This window comes from Cynocephalus volans, chromosome 18 (genome assembly GCF_027409185.1).
Source record: "Cynocephalus volans isolate mCynVol1 chromosome 18, mCynVol1.pri, whole genome shotgun sequence".
Classification (NCBI taxonomy): domain Eukaryota; kingdom Metazoa; phylum Chordata; class Mammalia; order Dermoptera; family Cynocephalidae; genus Cynocephalus; species Cynocephalus volans.
Genome location: NC_084477.1, coordinates 17,973,981 through 17,995,731, shown reverse-complemented (window position 1 = coordinate 17,995,731; position 21,751 = coordinate 17,973,981). Strand labels below are relative to the sequence as shown.

General features: G+C 54.9%; 1 protein-coding gene across 1 annotated transcript in view; it reads left to right on the top strand.

Annotated features, from left to right (window-relative positions):
* Window positions 1-559: 559 nt before the first annotated feature.
* The window catches only part of GALNT2 (polypeptide N-acetylgalactosaminyltransferase 2), a 148,153-nt gene continuing 126,961 nt past the window's right edge, over window positions 560-21,751 (top strand). The window contains exon 1 of the mRNA XM_063082798.1: window positions 560-699. Coding sequence (XP_062938868.1) covers window positions 586-699 — 114 coding nt within the window. The 5' untranslated portion in view covers window positions 560-585. The remainder of the gene's footprint in view (window positions 700-21,751) is intronic.

Below are 21,751 nucleotides of genomic sequence, written 5' to 3'. Positions count from 1 at the left end.
CGCGGACCGAGCTGTGGGTGACACTCAGGGACACGGGGCACGGTGCGCGCTGCAGGCGCATCGCCGAGGTCACCCCATTCCGCTGCAGGACGGGGCCGCGCTCCCGCGCCCCTGGAGGTGCTCAGCGGCTGACTCCCTCCTTCTCCGAGAAAGCGGCGGATGCAAAAGGACAGGTCCGAGACACGCACGGGCCTTCCGCGTCTCCTTCGCCCCACCGCGGCCACCGCGCTGCCCGAGCCCCGCTCGTCCCCAGAAGCCGTCCCTTTGGAAGCCAGCCTTCCCCGTTGCCACCTCGAGGTGCCCCCTCTGCCGAGCAGACACGGAAGACGGTCCCCGGGCGCCAGGGCCGCTGTGCTGCCCGATCTGCCGGCGACACCCCCCAGCCGCCCGGCGGGCACCGAGGCGTCCCCGCAGCGCCCGCGCGCGGCTCCGGCCGGGGCCGCCGCCGCCACCTGTCACTCAGGGCGGGGCGCGCCGGCCCCGCCCCCCGCGGTCCCCGCCCCGCGTCGCCGCTTCCTGCCGGGCGGCGCCCGCCCCTTCCTCCGTCCCCGCCCGGCCCGGGCCCGGCGCACAGGCGGCGGGAGGATGCGGCGGCGCGCGCGGGCGCTGCTGTGCCTGGCCGGGCTCTGGGTGCTGGGCATCGCCTACTACGTGTGCTCGGGCGGCGGCTCCGCGCTGGCCGCGGGCGCGGGCCGGAAGGTGAGTGGCGGCGGCCTGTCCCCCGGGCCTGTCCCCGAGGCCGCGCCGGGGCGCACGCCGGGCCCGGGGCTGGGGGCGGGGTGGGGGTGGGGGCGCGACCCGGCGCGGCCTGCCTGTCCCCTCCTCCGCGGGCGTCCGCCGCCCCGCCGGGTCCCTGAGGACTCTCCGCCGGCGGGTCCCGGGTCTCGGTCCTGTCCCTCCGGGGGCGGGGACGCGGCCACCCCCGCGCCCCCCGCCCGCCGCTGCCCAGGGCCCGGCCCGCCCGGTCCCGCTCCCGGCGGGCGCTGCAGGGCGGTGACGAGGCCGGGGGACCGCGTGGGCCGCCTGCGGTGGCGTCCTCGTCCCGCCGCCCCCGATGGCCCGGGCCGAGGCAGGGGTCGGCCCCGGGCTGGCGCGTGCGGCCGGAGGTGGTGGCGGTGACAGCAGCGTCCTCTCTCTTCCAAAAATCCTGTAACCCTCATGACTGTGACGTTTAGTGGCACCGCAAGCCCAGGAAATTCCGAGTGAAGGGAGGTGACCGCGGGTGGGCTTGGAACAAGGGAAGGGTGCCCTGGGGCAAGCCGAGGGGACTCGCTGGGCGACCAGACTTCAGCCCCGAGGTCACAGCCTCAGGGCCAGGGCTGGGGTCCTGCTGCTGTAGGAGGCTCCTTCCTTCCTTCCTTCCTTCCTTCCCTCCTTCCTTCCCTCCTTCCTTCCTTCCTTCCTTCCCTACTTCCTTCCTTCCTTCCCTCCTTCCCTCCTTCCTTCCTTCCTTCCTTCCCTCCTTCCCTCCTTCCTTCCTTCCCTCCTTCCTTCCTTCCTTCCTTCCTTCCCTCCTTCCTTCCCTCCTTCCTTCTCTCCTTCCCTCCTTCCCTCCTTCCCTCTCTCCTTCCTTCCCTCTTTCCCTCCTTCCCTCCTTCCCTCCTTCCTTCCTTCCTTCCTTCCCTCCTTCCCTCCTTCCTTCCCTCCCTCCCTCCCTCCTTCCCTCCCTCCTTCCCTCCTTCCTTCCTTCCTTCCCTCCTTCCTTCCCTCCTTCCTTCCCTCCTTCCTTCTCTCCTTCCCTCCTTCCTTCCCTCCTTCCCTCCTTCCCTCCTTCCCTCCTTCCCTCCTTCCTTCCCTCCTTCCTTCCTTCCTTCCCTCCTTCCTTCTCTCCTTCCCTCCTTCCTTCCCTCCTTCCCTCCTTCCCTCCTTCCTTCCTTCCTTCTCTCCTTCCCTCCTTCCTTCCTTCCTTCCCTCCTTCCTTCCTTCCTTCCCTCCTTCCCTCCTTCCCTCCTTCCCTCCTTCCTTCCCTCCTTCCCTCCTTCCCTCCTTCCCTCCTTCCCTCCCTCCTTCCCTCCTTCCCTCCTTCCCTCCTTCCCTCCTTCCCTCCTTCCTTCCCTCCCTCCTTCCTTCCGTCACTCATTGCCGGTGAAGGTGCCAGGTGAGGTCGTGTCACTTTTGATTTTTGGTGAATTTCCTGGGTTTGCTTTATCCAGATGGGCAGGAGTGAAAACAGTCATGCCCTGTGCTGGCCCGGCCTGGCATCTGAGCCCAGATGGTGCTCTTAGCTTGGGTTTTTGAGATCGTGTGTGTATGTGACCACCTGGTCCCCTCCCCAGCAGTCAGGAGCCTCCCCTGGGTAAAGCCCTGCAGTCCTCTGAGTCTGTGGTCCTGTTAAACTGGAATGATTTTTAAAACTGCTTCCCAGTGGACTGTGCTTTGGCCACCCTGCATAGCCTGGTGAGCTGGCGAGACCTGGCGAAGCGTTCTGCCCAGTGTGCACAGAAATCCAGGCACAGAAACCACCCGCAAGAGTCCTCTTTCTTTGGGTGGCCACTGTCATTAGTCCACAGGATTAGAAACCACGTGTGTGCTGTTAGCTTCCCGTAGGCTGGCAGCATCCCCCAGAGGGTCTTGGCTGGTGGAGGATTCAAGGGCCCGTCTGTGTTCAAGTCTAAAGACACCTCTGAAGTGTGATCCTTAGTTAAAAAAACTATAGCCCAAGGTCTCCTGGTGGCCTGGTGGCCAAAGGAAGGTACAGAGATCATGTAGAAAAAGTGGGGGAGAACAACGGTCATACTTGAATTGGGGATTTGGGATTCTGTTCTTTCTGTCTGAAAACCATAGAATTTAATCCTAGCCCTAAGAATGGTTTAGTGATTTGTTGGTGGAGCGAGAAGTGAGTGCGTTCGCTTCTGAACTTGCAGCAGAAGAGTCATTGGCTTTGCATGGAGGGTTCTGGAATAAAGCCTGGAAGCCCTGAGCCGGTTTTGGAGGGGGGCGAATAGAATGCTGCTGTCGTGAATTCTTATAACTCTGCAGAGTCTTCTCTTTCTGTTTCGGTGGATTTAAACACTAGAAATTACGCCAAATTTAGTTCATCCTCACAATAAAAACAATGTGGTTTGTTAGTGAACTATTGACATAAAAAAGATAGAGGGTATGCAGGTAAAGGCAGAATTTAAATCCACTAGCTGTAGTTTTTGGGGGGTAAGTGGACTTAGATTTCCTCTCATTTCATGCTATTTGAGGTAGTGCTCTAGTTGCACCCAGAGCCAACTTCTCCATGTCCTGATGTTTTTCATGGGGTCCCAGGCTTCAGCATTAAGCTTTGGGGATTGTCGGAGGGGAGCCTGACTAGGATTTCTGCTGCTTCAGCAGCCGGGTCCGGCCTTGGTACTGTGTGCCCTGCCTGCTAAACAACTCATCACAAAACTGATATTCTCCATCTGGCAGCATCCAGAAAGCCAGCTCACCTCAGATTGCAGATTTAATAAACTAAGCAGGAGTGAGTGCTACAAAGTAACCTGGGCATTGTGCACTACTCTGGACGATTCTGAGGCCCAGGATGTGTGTGGAAGCAATTCTGCATAATGTTGTTTAAAATTGCATTTCATTTACATTTGTATGGACCCCCTCCCCCCAATATTTTGCTCTTTCCGCCTAAACTGGTGATTTGCACTTCAAGGATTCCTTTCCTTTGAGCATCTTAAATGCTTTAGAATTTTAACCATGTTAAGTCTCCCCTGGGCCCTGGGATATTGGCAGTGGTTGGAGCTGCAGAAGAGGACGGGATTTCTTTTGGAATGAAGCTACCTCTGGGTGAAACGTGGCTGTCTAGGATGGAAAGACAAGGATTTTCCAGTGCGTGGAGACTGATGTCTGCTGAAAGTGTGCCCAGCCTAAGACCCTAGCTTGTGCCCCCTCATCCTCGGAGGTGAGGGACACGGCCCAGGCTGAGTGGCTCCTCCACTGCCCACAGTAGCCCCGTGCTCCCCTGAGCTGCCCGAGAGCCCTTGCAGCCCTTGCTCTGGGGGTCCAAGGGTGGGGGACATCGGGAAGGATCTTGTAGGAGGCTTGGGGGGCAGGTCTCTTCTTAGAACCATGAGGGACCTTGCTTGGCTGGAGTGTGGTACTCATGTAGAGGAACATGAGGGTGGAAAAATTGGAGAAAGAATCTGGGACTAAATTGTAGAGGGCTTCAAACACCAAGCAGACTTGTTGGTTCTTAATACGGTTGATCAGAGGGCACCAGTAACGTGTTGGAGCTGTCAAATGAGGGGAAATGGCACAAATCCACTTACTGGCCCCGAGAGAGACCCAGCTTTCTATCTCTTTCTGCTCAGTGACCCTTACTGACTTATGGAGCCTCTCTGACCCTCTGTTTCCTCATCTGTACCACGGGGATAATTAGTCTTACTTTGTGGCCTCTGTTAGAATTAAATGCTATTTATTTACCTTTGTAGGTACGGAATGAACAGTATCCAAAAAAAAAAAGGCCTAAGTATCCCTTTGAAAATATAATGAACCAGGAGTCTTATGTGTCTTCCTGATTTCTGTAAAACTGTTGCTGTCTGTTTTTATCTCTCATCCATGCCTTCAAGACTGATCTGATTGGTTTGTTTGGGGCTTGTTCTGTAACCTTGAATACATTACAGACTGACGTTTTGGAAAGTTGTCTGGACTCTGTACCCGCTCTGTACCCAGGTCTGGGGTCCGATTGGGGTTCCTATAAGTGGGCAGCCAGCAGGATAGTGGGCGGTGGGCCTAACTCGCGGGTGGGGGGGAGGGGTCAGGTGAACAGCTGGCATGTCACTGGTGGACGGGCTCTGAGCGGGGACTTTCTGTGGTGGGGAGGTAGGCTCTGCAGGCCCGCTCCCCCTGTCAGGAGGGGGACGCTGTGATCTCTGGAAGCGTGTGGGGTTTGGGGTCAAGCATGAAGCCGCCATGTGCTCTAATGGTGTCAGCAGATCTGTGAGCATGTCTTTGGGAAGATCCTTTGCTCCTTGTCATCGGTTTGCAGTTTAAAGAAGGTGCATTTGAAATGAGTGTGAAATCGAGGCAGAAAGGACAGTATTGGGGAAACAGTGTAGAGCCAGAGGATCTGACAAATGGCCTGGTAACGTAAACTTTCTCTTTAAAGAAAATAAAGTGTATTTCCTGGAGTCTGTCGTGGCTGCCTCCGGGTGCTCAGCTGTAACGGAAGCAGCTTGAGGCTGCTGAACAGTACAGAGCAATGAGCTCCTCCCTGTGCCCTCTGGCAGAACCGGACAGAAGCTGCTGTGCCCAGTGCAGAGCGGGGTCAGCCGCAAGGCCCGTCAGGCCTGGGGCAGGGACGGAGACACCCGGGAAGCTGGTGCAGCCGTTGTGGTGGCTTCAGGCCCTCTGTCAGTTTTTCCACCAGGCTCCTGGGGAGTGAATGGCAAGCCTCCTATTTGGATCAGGGGAAGAGGTTTTTGGGAAGTGGTCAGAAAAATGATTGGGGGGGGACACATGCATATAATTTCTCGCTGCTGCTGCTCACGTTTCTCAGATTTGGGGGGAGAAGAAAGCCAGCTTGGAAAGAAGCTGGTTTCAGTGTCACGCCTGACTTCTAGAAAATCCGGGGGCGAGGGCTCCGTGGGTGGAGGGGGTGGGGGAGGGGCTGCCTGGGGCAGTCACAGGCACGGGCAGAAGCTGCCCGGGAGGCCCTGGCTGAGACCGCAGGAAGAGGCGAGGTATTCCTGGGGAAAGCCCATGGCGTCTCCTGGTGGCGGGGCCCACCTGGCCAAGCCTACTCCCTGTTTTGGTGGCTCTGAAGTTCTTTGTGGTTGGTGCTGAGATGACCAAGCTGGGTGACGTCCAGGTGGAAACACCCCCTGCATAGCCGCACCACGCAGATGTAAAAGTGACTCCTGCATGCGGCGTTAATGTGCCACTACCTCCAGACCCCACGTGCCCCCACCTAGCCGCTCTGGTCCAGCTGTGGGATCCATTCCCATGTCTGGCAGCTAAAGGGTTGAATCCTACCCCCTCAGGGCCTCAACCCATGCCTGTGCCTGTGTCATGGTAGGCGTTAAACATGCCGAGTGTCACTTCCGCAGCAGCGTGTCACTGGGATGGAGGGAGGCTGGGTCTCACCTCCAGCACCTGCGAGATCAACCTTCCGGCCAGAGCAAGTCCCTGTTCTATCCTGCTGTCGGGAATCCTTGCCTCTGGGCTGCCTTACGGGTGAGGTTTCTCAAGGAGGAAGGATGTCTCAGTGCTCGCACACCAGACCCTCCTGTGTGGCTTCTGGCCCAGGCGGGGCCTGGGGAGGGACTCTCCTGCCTGGAGAGTTATGTTGACTGTGCTGGCACAAGCCCACCTGTGATCCCTTGTGTCCTCAGAGTGGAACCTGACCTAAGGTTTCCTAATTTTTGGCCGTGTGCTTGATCTTAAGGATTAACCCCAGGCGGGGAGGTGCCAGGAACACGTGTCTTTGGTGTACCTGTCCAGGCAGGAAAGCCTTCCCTCCTTTCTCCATTGTAGACCATGAGCCTATTTCTAGGAAATGAAAGAGTCAGGCTGAAGGCTGTACTCAGTCTTCCCTGGTGGGCCCCCGCTCCGTTCCCGGGGTTCCCTGCCTGGCTCTCACCTTCTGCCACATAGGGTGAGCGTTTGGAGTTTCTGCACTTAGTCATGTCCAGTAGTACGGGCCCGGAAGCATGTGTCATTTTCTATGGCTTGGATGTCTTAGCATGTCGAAACGTAGACAGCAGTGATTCATCAGGGCTGGATTTGGAAAAAACCAAAAACTGTCACATAGGTTCTTGCTCATGGGCTTACATTTAGAAAGCTTTCCCAGGTTTGGGAGTCACGTGAGCCCCGTGTCTTCCTGAGGCCACTGTCACTGAGAAGCAGCCAAGGGATGGCTGCCTGGAGGTGGGAAACGGGCCACTGGCTCCTGGTGTGGGCTGCACACTCTGGTGTGCTGTCCCTCCTACCCTGCCTCTGGGGAGCTGCCCTCGGGAGTAGGGAGTCTCCCCTGCTGGCCACCTGATGCTGTCCAGGGCAGTCTGCTGTCCCCGACTCCTAGGCAGGAGGAGCAGCCAGGAGGGCAGGGGGTAGTTGTTGAGTTTGCAAAGCCCATATCAGGACCAGGGTTCCAGGTGGGTGGTTGCTGTAGCTCAGGGTTTCTCAGCCCTGGTGTCGTTGACACTGGAGCTGGACACTTCTTTGCCGTGGGGGCTGCCCTGTGCACTGCAGGATGTGTGACAGCTTCCCCCGGCCTCTACCCACTAGATGCCAGTAGCACCCACTCCAGCCCCCACCGCCACGTTGTAACAACAACAGAAACGTCTGCAGACACCGCCAAGGGTCCCGGGGCCATGACTAGGAACCACTGCCATAGTCACTGTTAATTTTGATTTTGTTTCTTCTCCCTGCGCCTTTGTGGTTAGTCCTCCTTGGAACGGGGCTGCCTCTCCGTGGTCTAGGGTGGACCCCCACTGAGGAGGATTGGTGGAAGTTTTAATTTTTTAACTAACGGTGACTTTCACAGCACCCACTATGCGCCAGCACATTGTACATGCTTTGCAGATACTAACTCGTGCTCCTGGTAACAGCCCTTTGACGTGTCCCGTTTTACTGATGGGGAAACCGAAACACAGAAAGGTTAAGTGACTTTCCCAAGGCCACAGAGCTGGCGGGCAGAGACCCAGGGTTGTCTGGTGGGAGAGATCTCCCACGGGCCGCCAGGGTTTGTCCCCAGCTGTGGGTCGGCGCTGTGGGGCTGGCGCGCTCCTGCTCCCTGGGGTCCCATGACCCTGCCTCTGCATGGCCGTGCCTTGTCCTGTAGGATCTGCCAGAACATTCATGGAGGGCATCTCAGAGCAGAGGCGTGTGCAGTGATGCTCTGATGGTGGTGGTGGTCGGTCCCTTTTGCTCTTTCCTTCATTTGTACCTCGTGTGCCATGAGGTGTTCTCACACTTCAAGTGTCTGCTGTCCTGACGACGGCGGTCCCCAGCTGCCCCTCCGGCCAGAGCAGAGACAAAAGCAGGCTCTGGTCCTTCTCATTTACTCTTTCCATGAGTATTTCTTGAGCACTTGCTGCGAGCCGGGCACTGTTCGGGTGTTTGGGAATACACCAGCCAACTGAACAGACACAACACCCCCGTGCCCATGCGCCTTTCCTTCCAGCGGGGGTGGGCTGGCTTGGGGGGAGCCAGACAAGGAAAATGATCAAGGTAATTACACAGTGTGGGAAATGTGCCGTGTGCTATGGAAAAACCAGCAGCGTAGGGGGTTGGGAATCGGGGTGGAGGGGCAGCTGCGTATGAAATTGGTGGTCACAGTCTCGTTGAGAACGTGAGATCTGAGCAGATTCGAGACTCGGGGAAGGGGACCCCGTGGCTCACTTTGCTTCAAGGGGAGACCCTGGTTTCGGCTGTGTGCAGCCCCTTTTGGGGGGTCTCTGTACATCCCCGTGGGTTGTTTTGCTATGTGAATGAGCTGGGTTTTTTTCCCAAGGTGGTTGCCTTTGGTTTTCTGGTCGTGCGGCCTCCTCCATTTGGTCTCCTGCAAGGTGTGTGTATGCACCCTGGTGACATGTGCTCCCACAACCCCTCCCCACCTGCACCTGCTGCTGCTGCTCGAGGGCCCTGCAGGTGGATTTGCTGAGCGACCTCGTGGACTTGCTTGGGAACAGCCACGTGTCTTGATTCCTGAGCTGCCTCCTGTGAAGTGCCACGTGGGCTTGGTGAGCTGTCATCATCAGGCACACCGTGAAAGGACGTCAAAGGACGTCACACATACGTAGAGTGCTTTCCACATTTGTCATGTAAGGGGAGAGCCTCACGGTCCCCGAGCTCCTGCCCCAGCACAAGATTTCTGCTGTGATGTGATCTCTTTTGGTGGCAGGGGGTGATCGGGGCTGTTGAATTATGTTTGCAGGAAACCAGGGGTCAGACACCTGCCTGGTACCCGGGCCTAGGAGAGGTGGTTCTCGGCAATGTGGGTGACACTGAGGCTCTGTGATCTAGAGTATTTGTGGGAAATAAAGGAGATGTGAACTCATTGCTCAACAGCCATGCAGGAAGGTGGGACGGTGGGAAATTGTAGCTGTCCTGGTTCTCAAGGTGAGAGCGTCCAGCTGCTTCTCATAATAGAGGCCCTGGCATTTATGGGGGTCACTGGGTGCTTTATGGGGTCAGGCGACCTGCCTGCAGTGTAATTCTGGAGGAACAACTGGCACCTGTGCATGGTGGCAGCGAACGGGCCGCATCGGAGGCCTTCAGTCTTGGGCAGCTGTTGAGGTTTCTGCATCTGTGCAGCCGCCAGTCTGGGAGTGAGTTCTTTTCTTCCCAAAAGGCCGCCGCTCCAGAAAAATGACAGGATCCACTGAAGGGTCTTCCTTGCTCAGCTAAATCACTGTAGAGCCCGGCAGCCAGTGCAATTAAAGGCTGCATAGTGGAGATGCCCATAAATTAAGCACCGGGTACGTGTGGGTGACTCTCGCGCTGGGGATTTAAGTGGCTGTCTCAGACGGTGGGCTGGTCGGCCCCGCCTGGGGTCCCCGTCCTTCCTGCCTCGAGGGCTTTCCTGTTGACCTTGAGCTTTGGCTCTGTGACCTACAGAAGGCCCACCTCCCGTCCTCTCTCCCCTCCCCTGTGGCAGCGAGTGTACCCCTTGTGATCACCGTGGATTTAGCCTGTGTGTCTAGAATATACCTTTTTCGTGAACTCTGAGATGCCATTATTTGTGAAACACGCCATTTTTTCACGTACCACCAGGAAAGTTAGAGCCCTGTCCGCGGGACTGTGACTGAACGGTCTCTGGGTTAGCGTTTTTATTTTCTGCTCGTGGGAAGAGCTCTTTCAGACGCAGACCTCGATTTTTCCACGTGTCACTCCTGCACGTGGACACAAAGGAGGACGTAAGTGAAATTCGTTGGGTCAGGTGCTCCTAGAACTTCCTCAGAGTCTGACCGCTCTGAGTGGCTTTTTGACTCAGATGTTGTGACTGTTTTTCTTGAAGGTATCCACTGTGTCACCAAGAGCACTGGCGACAGAGCATCTCCTAAAAGAAAATCTGTGAAAACACTGAGAGCCGTGGGTTCTGGGCCCTGGAGGCAGCTCGGCAGGTGCGTGGAGCTGGCCGGCTCTCGACTCTGGGAATTCTGCTGATTCCTGTTCACCCTCCGTTCCTGCCGCACAGTGATCTGGTGTCTGGGGATCGAGAGTGCTTTCTGGTTGTTTCTGGGATTTTCTCCTAAGCCACTGACACTCAGCCTGCAGATGTGGGTGTTTGAGCGGGTGCTGGAGCAGCTCCTCATAGCATCGTTAACAGGGCATTGATTGTGACCCATTCATATGTCAAACTGGAGGGAAACTGAGGACATCTCAGCATTGATCAGTATGGCCTGTCCTTTTCCGTGTCTCGTAGAGGAAGCTGGTTGCCCGTCTGAGGGTGCCTGTCCCAGACTCCATGTAAACAGAAGTGCTTTCTTCTGCATTTTATTTTGAGGGATGAGCATGAACCCATTTGGAAACATTGTTGAGCATTTTCTACATACGATGGTAGTGGAAAAGTAGAATTAAAAGATAATATGAATCTTTCCGTGCACTTTTTGAGGACCCTTTGCATGTCCTGGGGCAAGTGACGGTGCTAAGTGCTGGGATCTGCCAAGGAGCAGACACTCTGTCTTCCTTCAGGCCACTTACAGTCACTCAGCAAACCACCCTTTCTGGAAAGTCTGTTTTTAAAAATAGGGGATAAGTTGAACAAGGTCTGGATAGTGCATGAAATGAACGCACTACTGTTTGATTAGTGGTGATAAGGGCATTGGGGTTGTGTTTTTAAAAACCCGTGTCTTTTGGAGAGACACGCTGACGTATTGGTACATGCAGTGATCCCGTGTCTGGGACAGACAAAGGGAGAACAGGGTCGATCACTCGTGTTGTTGGAGTTGACTGATGGGTTCATGACGTTTATTATATGATTTTATTTTTGCGTACTTCTGAAAATTTCATTTAAAACATTTTTTTAAAGTTTACAGATGTATGCAAACTTAAGTTAACAAACCAGCTGAAAACTAGTACTGTTTTAGGAAAAAACTTTAAACCTTTATGGGTTTGTGATTGGGCCAGCACAGAGGCAGGTCACTGTTCCGTCTTCCATAGTTTAGGAATATTTCACGATGATCGTTCTCAAAGGAAGCTTCAGTGGTTGCCTGAGATCCAGACTTAGCCCCTGTATCACCAGGGAAACTTTCTTATTTTGGTTCTCATTTCTTCTGTAAGAGTTATCTAAATTCTTTAAAAACTGCTACTTCTGGTGGACTCAGTGGTGGAGGCGTGTGAGCTCCTTACACCTGCACAGACTGTCCAGCGCCCCAGGGACCCTGTCACACAGCAGAGCTTGCTGCGTCCTGGCCACACCTTCTCCTTTGCCAGCCACGCCTGTACGTGCAGCCTTTTGCCAGGTTTTTTATGCATGCTCGGCAGTTTTGCCTGCGTTGTCACCATCCTGTGGGAGCTGTGGGTGTTTGGGATGCTGGGGTAGGAGACTTCAATCAGTATTATTATTCCTTTTTGTTCCCCCAACTGGATATTGTTGCTAAAGCCTCATATTTTACATTGTATTTGTGAACCAGGGATTGTGGCAGATATATGGACCTGCATATTTCCTGTAAGATATAATTCCTGGTGCTTCAAATTTATGTCCCACTCATTGCTGAGGTGCCTGAAGCACGTAGCACCATTGCACATCTATCTCGCTTTGCAGTGTGGCTGGAAGGATGTCAGGAACAGGTTTTCTTCCCACATCCACACACAGGGTTTCTGATGGGTCCCAAGGTCATTAGCTTGCCCTGCTGCTCATACAAGAGCAAAGTCGGGTCTGGAATTTTAATGTTCCTCCAACTACTAAAATGTGGCTTTGGAAAAAGCCAACCAGGGCTATCCTGGTCTTAGAGCTGCAGTCCCTGAAACATGGATTTACCAATAGCAGGTTTCCCTCTTGCTGACATAGAGCTGCAACCCCAGGCCTGGAAGGTGCTGATTACCGGGGCTGGTGATCATCGACCCGGCTGTCGCTGAAACTGCTGACGTGCAGGAGTCGGGAGGCGAGTACAGTCTGGGTTCTTGGGTGGTCTGAGCTCTGAGCCAAGGCCGGCCACCATGGAAAGGGCATTGTGGTGGCTGTCCAGGCCTCATGAGGGGCGCACAGAGGCAGGCGGGGGCTCACCTGGGTGTCCCTGTGCAGGGGCTGCTGAGGCTCGGCCTTGTCTGCACTTCCATAACCTGGGAGGCCGCATACCTGTGTGCGTCTGGAGCTACTGAGGGTCACTAAGGAAGACGTGAGTTGGGTGTGTTGTGTTTTAGAAAGGAAAGGGTTATAGGTGCAGTTCCCCATCCTGGGGATAAATCTGGTGTCTGTAGTTACCACAGCCGTGTTTGTTCCTGGCACCTGGGTTTTACCTTGAAGAGCTTTTCTGCCTAACTGGTGCTGGACGGGTACGTGCTGGTGTTCACCTGTACTGGCCCTGGAAGGGTATTTCTGATGATCTGACGAGAGTATTTGTTTTACTCCATATTGGAAAGCCACAGACATCATTACCAAATGCACTGTAGTTGTTTTAAAGCAAAGCTCTTACGAGCACTGTGCATTTTTATTTTAGGTTGCTGTTGGGTAGAGGGCCGCTGTGTGCTCTGGGCCTGAGCTGCCTGCAGAAACCCAAGTCCCGACGACCCAGGGGCAGGTCTGACATCAGGCCTCGCACGATACGGGCCATTCCCAAGCTGACCATGCGGCCACCTAAGCACTTGTGCTCGTGGGAAGGGCTGAGTGTCGGAGGGTCGCCCATGCAACTCCATCAGTCCACGTTGGGAAACTTGGAAGCTATTTTCCTGTTTCTGGCCCTGGCCCTCTGGTCTGACATCAAGTGCCCAGGACACACTCACGTGTGGGAGCTCTTGGTGCCGTGCCGGCTCTGGGATCAGCTTTCCTTGTGCTGCTGAGACGTGGCCAAGGACAAAACACGGGGCACAGGCCTGGGCTCTGGAGCCAGACGGCCTGGATGGGTAGTGCTATGGCCTCAGGAAAGTCTGTTAATCCTTCTGTGCCTCAGTTTCCCCATTTACCTATTCCACCAGGTTGTTCAGTGAGCAACCAATTAGTGATGGAAAGTACTCAAGTGGTGCATGGTGTATGCGTGGTACCTGCTGCTGTTCTCATTAATGCTCGCGGTAATGGGAGGAAGGGAGTTGCTGATGCCTGGCTCCTGGGGAGGCTGTGCAGGTGCCTCTTGCGCATGTGGTGTGGCATGGCCTGGCATGGCATTCACAGCCCTGGAGGCTCCTGGGCCCTGAGCAGAAGGAGGCAGCCTCCTCTGCCCAGCTCCAGGTGAACAAGCCTGTTTCCTAGAAAGTGCCTGGGACCTTTGTTCCTAGACAGGTGGACTGTCTTGGAAGGAGCGTGAGGACGAAGGGACCCTGTAGCCTTTTGCTCCTTATTCAAATGGGGAAACTGAGTCCCAGTGAGGGCAAGAGGGCTGGTCGGGGTCCCCAGGGGCTGGGGTGGGTGCCGGGTGGGTCCCGGTCTGCAAGAGGCCGCAGCCACAGCCTTCTTCCCTCCAGTGTTTGGTTGCCAGAGGGTTATTTCCCAATTTCACCCCTTAGTCTCTTGTAACTTATCTTTGAAAAATTGTACTGGGATGTGGTATTTAGCTGTGTGGCTGTATAATTAATATTTTTAAACTCTAATTGGTAATTGGTTTTTTCAACGTCTCCAGCTGTTATTATCCAAATGGTGTGTTATTTAAAAACTTTTCCAGAGGTTTATTAAACGGTCTGAGTTTCGTTAGCTCAGTTTCTGGCTTGCTTTAGAAACCGTAGGTAAGTGACAAGATAAAGACGATTATAGTGGTGGCATTGCAACGAGCCCCCCATGAGTGCTGAGGACCAGCCCTGCCAGTCAGCAGAGGGTTTGTGTGGTTTCTCTGATACCTCTAATTAAGACGGGTCACAGTTGGATTGTGGAGTAATAGACACACGCGTGGTGATTTCAAGGAAGGATAATCTGTGTGAAAACCGGACGCTTGGCTGTGACAGTGGTCGGGAGGCAGGGCGGGCCAGTGGTTAGCAGCCTGGGCTTTCACAGCAGGCCTGGGTGCAGTCTTGCTGTCGCTGCCGAGTAGCCGTGGGACACTGGGCTCCGTGTCCCCTCCGTGAGAAGGGCTGGTGGCAGCTCGTGAGCCGGTGGAGGTGGGGGTGAGGGTCCCTTGTGTTTGTGCTCACACGCGGCTGGGACTGGCTTCGGCAGACTCCTCCGGCCCGGGAAGGGGCTTGCTTGGAGGGGACACACAGGGTGACAGCGAGGGGGCTTTTCCTCCCTCTCTTGGGCCATGTGGAGTCACCCAGGATCTGGGGAGGGTCCCCGTCTCTTTGCTTAAGGTGAAGTGTCACATTTGGGTTGAGCTTCTAAGGTCCTCCGATGGCTCAGAGCATGGCGGAAGTTCCCAGGGCCGCCGTAGGACACGTGGGCCTGATGGATTAATGGAGTGGTCCCGCGAGCTGGTGGGAGGGCGATTTTGTGGGTGTCCGGCTTCAGTCCTGCCCGGCCGGCCACCTCCTCCCACGGCTTCTGGAGCTGCCCCTTCCCCCCCAGAGATCCCCCAGTGCTTTCTTCCCCATGAAGTGGGCTCTTCTCCCGCGTTATCTGTTATTATTTACTGCAGGAAGGGACTGCAGTGCTGTCAGAAAAGGACGCCTCGTCTCAGAGCTCTGCCCACGTGTCAGTGCATAGAGCCTAAACCCAGCCATCGTCCCAGCTGACAGGCACAAGGTCATGTGCACGGCACAGCCAAGTGCTGATTGGGCAGCTGGGGTGACAGAACCATGCAGTCCCTGGCTGATAGAGCAGGCTGGCTAACGGGACACGAGGTCAGGGAGGCACTGGGGACATGGTAAGCATCTAGGACCTTATTTTGTGTGTCATCGTACTCTGTTTCTGGCGCAGCAGCAGGGCTCACGGTCGTGGGGTCTGCTGGTCAGGGACCGGGCCATGCTGCTTCAAGGCGCCCCCGCCCCTGCGCTCTCATGTCCCTCCCTGGCTGTTCTCCTGCTGGGCGAGCTGGCCTGGGTCGGTCACCAAGTCGTGTTGCCCTTTAGACTGGGAGCTGCATGCTGGGTCTCCGATGGGTGACAGCCGTGGTTTGGCTGTGGGCCTCGCTGCTCTGATGGTCCTAGTGGGGAGTCTGCGTCCTTCCTGGGTGTGAGTCCAGCTTTTCCCCAGGTGCGGCGTGAACGTGGAGTGTAGGGAGACGTGAGCGTCCGCCTTCTATGCAGGTGCTGCGTTTCCACCGCACAGGAACAGGCGCGTGTGTTGGGAAGTTTCGCTGTTTCGTCCGCGCCTGGCCAGGTGGAGGGGATGCGAGGAGCGGGAGAGCAGAGCGGAGGTGGAAGTCGCTCCCGTGCGGCCCAGTCCTTCTGGCCCTCTCTAGTTCTCCGTTATCGATCCTCCTTCCACCAATTCTTCATCCCAAAGCAGTTCTGCGTTTCGAGGGTGATCTTCGGACATCACCTAGCTTGGTGTGGTCCGGGGCGGTCTCCCTGTTTAGGGGACACACTGCCAGACGCGGGATTAGGCATCGAGGTCCTTTTCCTCGTTAGGTTCTGGATCTTTGGGGTTCCCTCTGGCTGTTTGTTTTCATGCTCTGTGCCTTGGCCGATGGCTTAGAAAGCCGTGTTGATTCACCACTGCCTTCTGGTGTAGACATTGGGGGTGGAGGGCGTTTCACAGATGGGACGGAGCTGGGTGATGTTTGTGAGGCGCTGGGGACACCCGGGGCATGAGTTGGTGCCCGCAGGGGTGGGCAGCTGTGCGTTCACCCCTCGGTCCGCGCTCCTGGAGCACGTGGGCCTGCTTGCCGAGGGAGCGGCTTGCCATCCGTGACGGCCTGGCAGCTGCCCTGCCCCCGGGTGCACCAGCCGTGTGCCGAGAGATTTCTGTCCACCTTCCTGGAATGTGGAGAACCAGAGAGACGGCTTTCATCCGGGCCGTGGCATCCTCAGGGTGCTGGAGGAGACACTGAGAACACTGTGTCCTCAGTTGCTTGGGGAGTGTGGAGGCACAGAATGGTGTGGACCCTGGCGGTGGCAGCTGGAGTCACGTCACTGAGACACAGGGAGGGTGGGTGACGGCGATGGAGGCGGGGTGTTGCTGGGCTCTGGGCTGAGGTGCTGGGTGGGTCTTCAGGAACCAGCAGAGCCCCTGCTGGTGCTGGTCCCAGCCCGTCAGCCAGCGAGGGCCGTGCAGGCGTGAGCTGAGTGGGACATGCGTGGTCATGGGAACAGGGAACAGGAGGCAGAGGCCGGCCTCGTGGGAGGACTTTGCACAGCATGACCCACTCACCCTTTGGAGGCTGCAGCTTCTCTGCCTTCCATTTTTGGGGGTGTTCTTATTGGCGAGAGCAGGATGGCTGCAAACGAGCCTTTGCTCTGTGCATTTGGGGACGCTGCTCCCCTTGTGTTCTTGTCCCTCCTCCTCGAGTTCTCCCTGAGCCGGGCGTAGTTTTGCAGACGTGGTGGTCCACTTGCAGACTGCGTCTCCTGGGTGGCATCTCGGAGCAGCGAGTCACGCGTCACTGGTAAGATGTGCTGGGGCACCACTGTGTGTGTGGATGTGGCAATGTCTGCGCTGAGTGCACCCTGCAGGGAGGTGGTGTTCGCTGCCGTGAGCTTGGGAGCCATGGCCCGGGTCAGGCCTCAGCCCTGCCACCAACCTGTGCGTCCTTGGGCGGGTACCTTCCTACGTCTCAGTGACCTCCTCTGCAGGAGGGAGATCATCCCAGGGCTTAGGGCATGAGCTGTCACAAGTGTTTAGTGAGACGTTGTCTGGCCCAGGCGGACAGTGAACAGTGTGTGTGTGTATGTGTGTGTGTGTCTGTCTGTCTGTCTGTCTTCCACCTGGGAAGGTGCCGGCAGAGGGGCCGTGCAGGTCCTGGCCCCTCCTGTCACTCGGCAGGCGCCAGCCAGGCTCCAGAGGGAAGGGGCTGCCTGCTGGGCGCACTTTGTGTCCGTGTCATAGGAGGTGCCTCATCTGATGACTGGTACGAATTAGTGAGTTTCACAAATGGAATATGTGCAGGGGGAGGAATTTGTTCTGGCATGACTGAGTTAAAGCTGGATTCCAAGGCGGGTCAGAGCCGCAGACCGTTCCTGCTTCGTCTCCTCCCTGCCTGTCTCACTGGCCTTCCTGGCTACACTCACTGTCCTGTCTTTCGTCCCCCACGCCAGCCCACGGCGCTGCCCAGCAGTTCATCTAGCTGCACACGGGGGACACCTGGGTCCCATCCCAGGCAATTCATCAGAATGCTGGGCCCGGCCGTCCGTGTCGGTTTGGGAACACCGCGTAGGCAGGCGTGGTTGGCGCTTCTGTCCTTAGTTGTCACCGCTGCAGACCAGGGGCCCTCTAGTGTTAACGTGTGGTCCATCTCGGGAGCTCTGAGCTGGAGTTTGGTTTTCTCTTGTGCAAGACTTGGGCACTTGCTTTTATATTCAGAGTTAAATATTGATGGGCTTTAATGAAGTACGCACTGGATTGTGGAATGAAGCTTTCAGCCACCAGAAGTCACTCGGGAAACTGCCAGAAGCTTTCTGTTTGCAATAAAAGCAAAGAACAGCAAAACTGAAAGGGCACTTAGAACTGAAGAAAATACAACTTTTCTAACAGGCTCTGGACTCAATGAATATGGGGGTGGACTGGGGAATTCAGTAGCCGAGCAATCCTGGATTCTGTTTTTTCTGTATTCTATCTGTTTTCCCCCCAGATATGTTTTAGCTTTATTGAACATTTTTTGTGTGGTAAAAAAATAAATAAATAAACATAAAATTTACCATCTTAACCATTTTTACATGTACAGTTCCACAGTGTTAAGTATACTCACGTTGTTGTGAGTTTTGTGAACATTTCGTCTTGCAAATCTGAGACTCTGCACCCCTGCCCGTCGCCAGCCCTGGCACCCGCTGCTCTGCCCTCTGTCTCTAGGAATGTGACGACACTGGGAACCTCTCGTAGTGGAACCACACAGTGTCTATCCTTCTGCGTCTGGCTTCTTTCACTTGCCATGATGTTTTTGAGGTCATCCATGTTGTAGCATGTGTCCGTACTTCATTCCTTTTTTTCCCCAGATGTTTTTTTAATTGTGGTAAAATACATACAACAAAATTCACCATCTTAACCATTTTTAAGTGGATGGTTGTGTGGTATTTAAATACATTCATAATGTCATGCAATCGTCACCACTGTCCATCTCCAGAACTTTTTCAACTTGCAGAAGTGAAACTCTGTCCCCATTAAACACTAACTGCCCCTCCCCAAGCCACTGGCAACCCCTTTCTACTTCTGGCCTATGAATCTGAATGCTCTGGGGACCTCATGAAAGTGTAATCACACAGTATTTGTCCTTTTGTGACTGGCTTATAGGACTCAGTGCAGCGTCCTCAAGATTCACCCCTGCTGGAGCTGTCAGAATTTCCCTCCTTTTAAGGCTGATACTATTCCATCGTGCGTGTGGACCGTATTTTGCTTATCTGTCCGTCCGCCGATGGACACTAGGGCGGCTTCCACCTGTCAGCTACTGTGGATGGTGCTGCTCTGAACACGGCTGTACAAGTCTCTTAGACCCTGTGTTCAGCTCAGGTTGGCTTATACCCAGTAGGATTGCTGAATCATATAGCATTTCTATTTTTAGCATTTTTAGAGCACGGTGCACTGCTTTCCGCAGCAGCCACACCATCCTGTGTCCCCCACCCACAGTGCACCAGGGTTCCAGTTTCTGCTCATCTCTGGCAGTGTTTGTTATATTTTCCGTTCTTTGACAGTAGCCATCCTAACGGGTGTGAAATGATGTCTCATTGTGGTTCTGATTAGCGTTTCTCTGGATTTTTTTTTGTGGGGGGGGGAGGTTTGACCCCGTATGTGAGTGTCTGTGACTGTGACATAGTGGATGTAATTCCCAAGGAAAAGTCGTTCCAGACGATGTCTTCTGGATTGTGTTTCAGGTGATGGGAAGTGCTGGGAACTTCTTTATGATCAGAGGACACTGACAGTTGTCAGACTGCCTGTGAGTTCCTCGTCTTCTGGGGGAGATAACCACAGCCTTGTCTTCCAGCATGACCTGGCGTTGGTGGGGGCGTGAGGCTTCCCTCTCTGTGGCCCGTGCACATGCTGTGTGAGCTGCAGGTGCAGGAACCTCAGCAGAGCAGCTGCCCTGTCCCTGTGGTTATCGGTCTCAGGAAGAGCACGATTGTGCACAGTGAGGCTGCAGAGAGGCCCAATGTTCCTGGATGGGGCTGAGTCCTCTGCTGGAGGATGAACCGGTCAGAATCAGGAATGTGGTAAGTAGGTTTATTCAAGGGGCAGTTGAATTTCTGTCTGTTTTCTTCCTCTGCATAATTGTGTGTGTAACACATTTGCAGAAATAGTTGAGGCTTGTATGATTACTTTCTTCAAAAGACCTGATCTGTTTTCCAGGGTGTAAATCACATGCGATCAAACATGCGGTTAAAATAAGGGAGACGTCGGGCTGTTTCAGACTGAGCTTTGAGAGAGAGAATCACCATGGGCCTAGGGTCTCACTCTTAGTATTGTAGGTTTGGAAATTCCATTTTATTAGTTCACCTAGGAGTTGTCAACCAAGGATCGGGGTTTACGTGAATCAGCATCGTAAGATATTGGTAGCTAGGAGCGATGGTTCCTTCACGATGGTGGGGACTGTGCCTGCCTTAGAAGACCCGCACTCCAGGGGGCACATGTACTCTGCAGACCGCGGCAGGCCGGGTGAGTGGCTGCGCTTTGGGCAGGCTGGTTTCCACCGGCCTCTGGAGGCTTGATGGATTGGACTTCCCCATTCTGGGGGTCTTTCAGTATGTAGGATCAATACTCTCTCCGTAGGGTAGTGATGGACACTCATTTTTCAGAGATCCCTGTTTGCAGTTTATTACTTTATTATCTCAGCTCCAAACCCATCTATGCCCTGTTCTGAGTTTGCTTTGCTGGTAGTTTCCTGGCAGGCCCCACCAGGGGGGTCAGTAGAGGGACTGGCAAGATGGGAGGCAGAGCAGGGGCCTGGTCCTTCTGGTGGCCTCTGGTTGTCCCAGCGGCAGCAGGTGAACCCAGGCTGCAGTTCTCCCAGCAGAGGCTGGCCAGCCTCATGGTCCCAGCCCCTCAGAAGTCCCAGCAGCTACCCTCCCCAGGGGTCCCCTCCTGAGAGGTCCCCCACAGGGCCCTTCGTCCAGCTTCTGGGGCCATGAGTCCACTCTCTCTTCCCTTGCTCCCTTAGTCCTGGGGTGGTGGCTACTTCCTGCCGATGCCACCTCCTTGAGCCTTTAGGATTTTCCTTTTACACTTTAGTTACCAAGTTAACAACTTTATACCCAATTTCTATGAAAGCCCCTCTGTTCAAAAAGCTTGTGTAGTTTCTGAATTCTGATTCGACCTTGACAGATACACCTGAGTTTCCTTCCAACCTTTTTTAGTAATCAGTCAGCAAAACTGTTTCTTGATGTACAGATTATGCTTAATTAGATGACAGGTCCCCTTGTGCTCACGGGGTGTTTGTGCTCGGGCCTTGCTGATGGGGGTTTTAGTGAGGTTCTTCTGTGGGACTCGAGATCTGCTGCCTCGTTGTCAGCCACATTTCTGAGTCAGCCAGGTGAGCTGTTTCCTGGGAAGATTGCCATTGATTGCGAATTCACTCGTTTTGTTGGTTCTTTTGGTTTTATTTTTGGAGGGTGACATTTGCCGACCTGATCTCCGGATTCCGTGCCCTTTATGCAACACCTCCCGAACTTCCTTCCACATGTCGGTGACGGCTGTCATGTGCCCCACTGCATGCATTTCTAAAAAGACTCGAGGCAGCCTATGAGAAAAAGCTATACGAGGATACTTCAAAACGTGAAGTACGGTATCTTGTAAAGGTTGAAATACAGAAATACAGATGCACTAAAATTAGGGCTTAAGGGCTAGCTGGTGAGCTTGGCTGGTGAGTGTGGTGCTGATAAAATTAGAGTTTAAGCCATCTAGGGCCAAATGATTTTTGAGGCAGAGGGGATGGGGTAGGGATAGAAGGGTATAGAGGGAAAGCGGAAGGACGCTGGCACTGAGCGCCTCCCGGGGGCCGGACCCTGGCTAGGTGTTGCCACCTGCGTTTAGTTGCTCTGCTTTATTCTGCATGGTAGGTATCATCACCCCATTTATAGATCAGGAACCTGAGACCCAAAGAGCTGGCCCATCTGGCTCCAGCACCTGTGTGTTTTCAGTGTGGCTGCTGACCCCGGGCCAGGGAAGTTCCTTTGGTGGAACACAAAATTGTATCTCAGTAGCCGAAGCAAGAAAGGAGAGATGTTGGGTTGTGTAATCTCATTTTGTAGTGAAATGAAGCGTTTCCTTGTGAGAGGCATTTTCTTAGCCTTCAAGCTTGGTAAGAATCTAGTGGACTTGAACTTCAAGGTCGTTGAACATAATAACGGGTTTTGTCTGCTGGGGGGACATCCCAGAAACCAAACGCAGGGCTGTGCACATGGCAGTTTTTTCAAATCAGCACCTGAGGCTGACGTAGGAATGTGAAACTGCACCTGTGCACAGGTGGTTCTGGGTGAGGGAGTAGGTGCCTGTGTGCACAGCTGGCTTTCTGCAGCCCTGCCCTGGCCCATGTGAGCCTGAAGAGGCCGCGGGCTCAGCCCCAAGCTCCGTGCTGCCTCTCCTAGCACAGGGTGGCGGCGGGAGGGCTTTGACAAGTGGGGCAAGTCCATCCTGGGCCACCGAATGGCCATGCCCACATGGACAAGG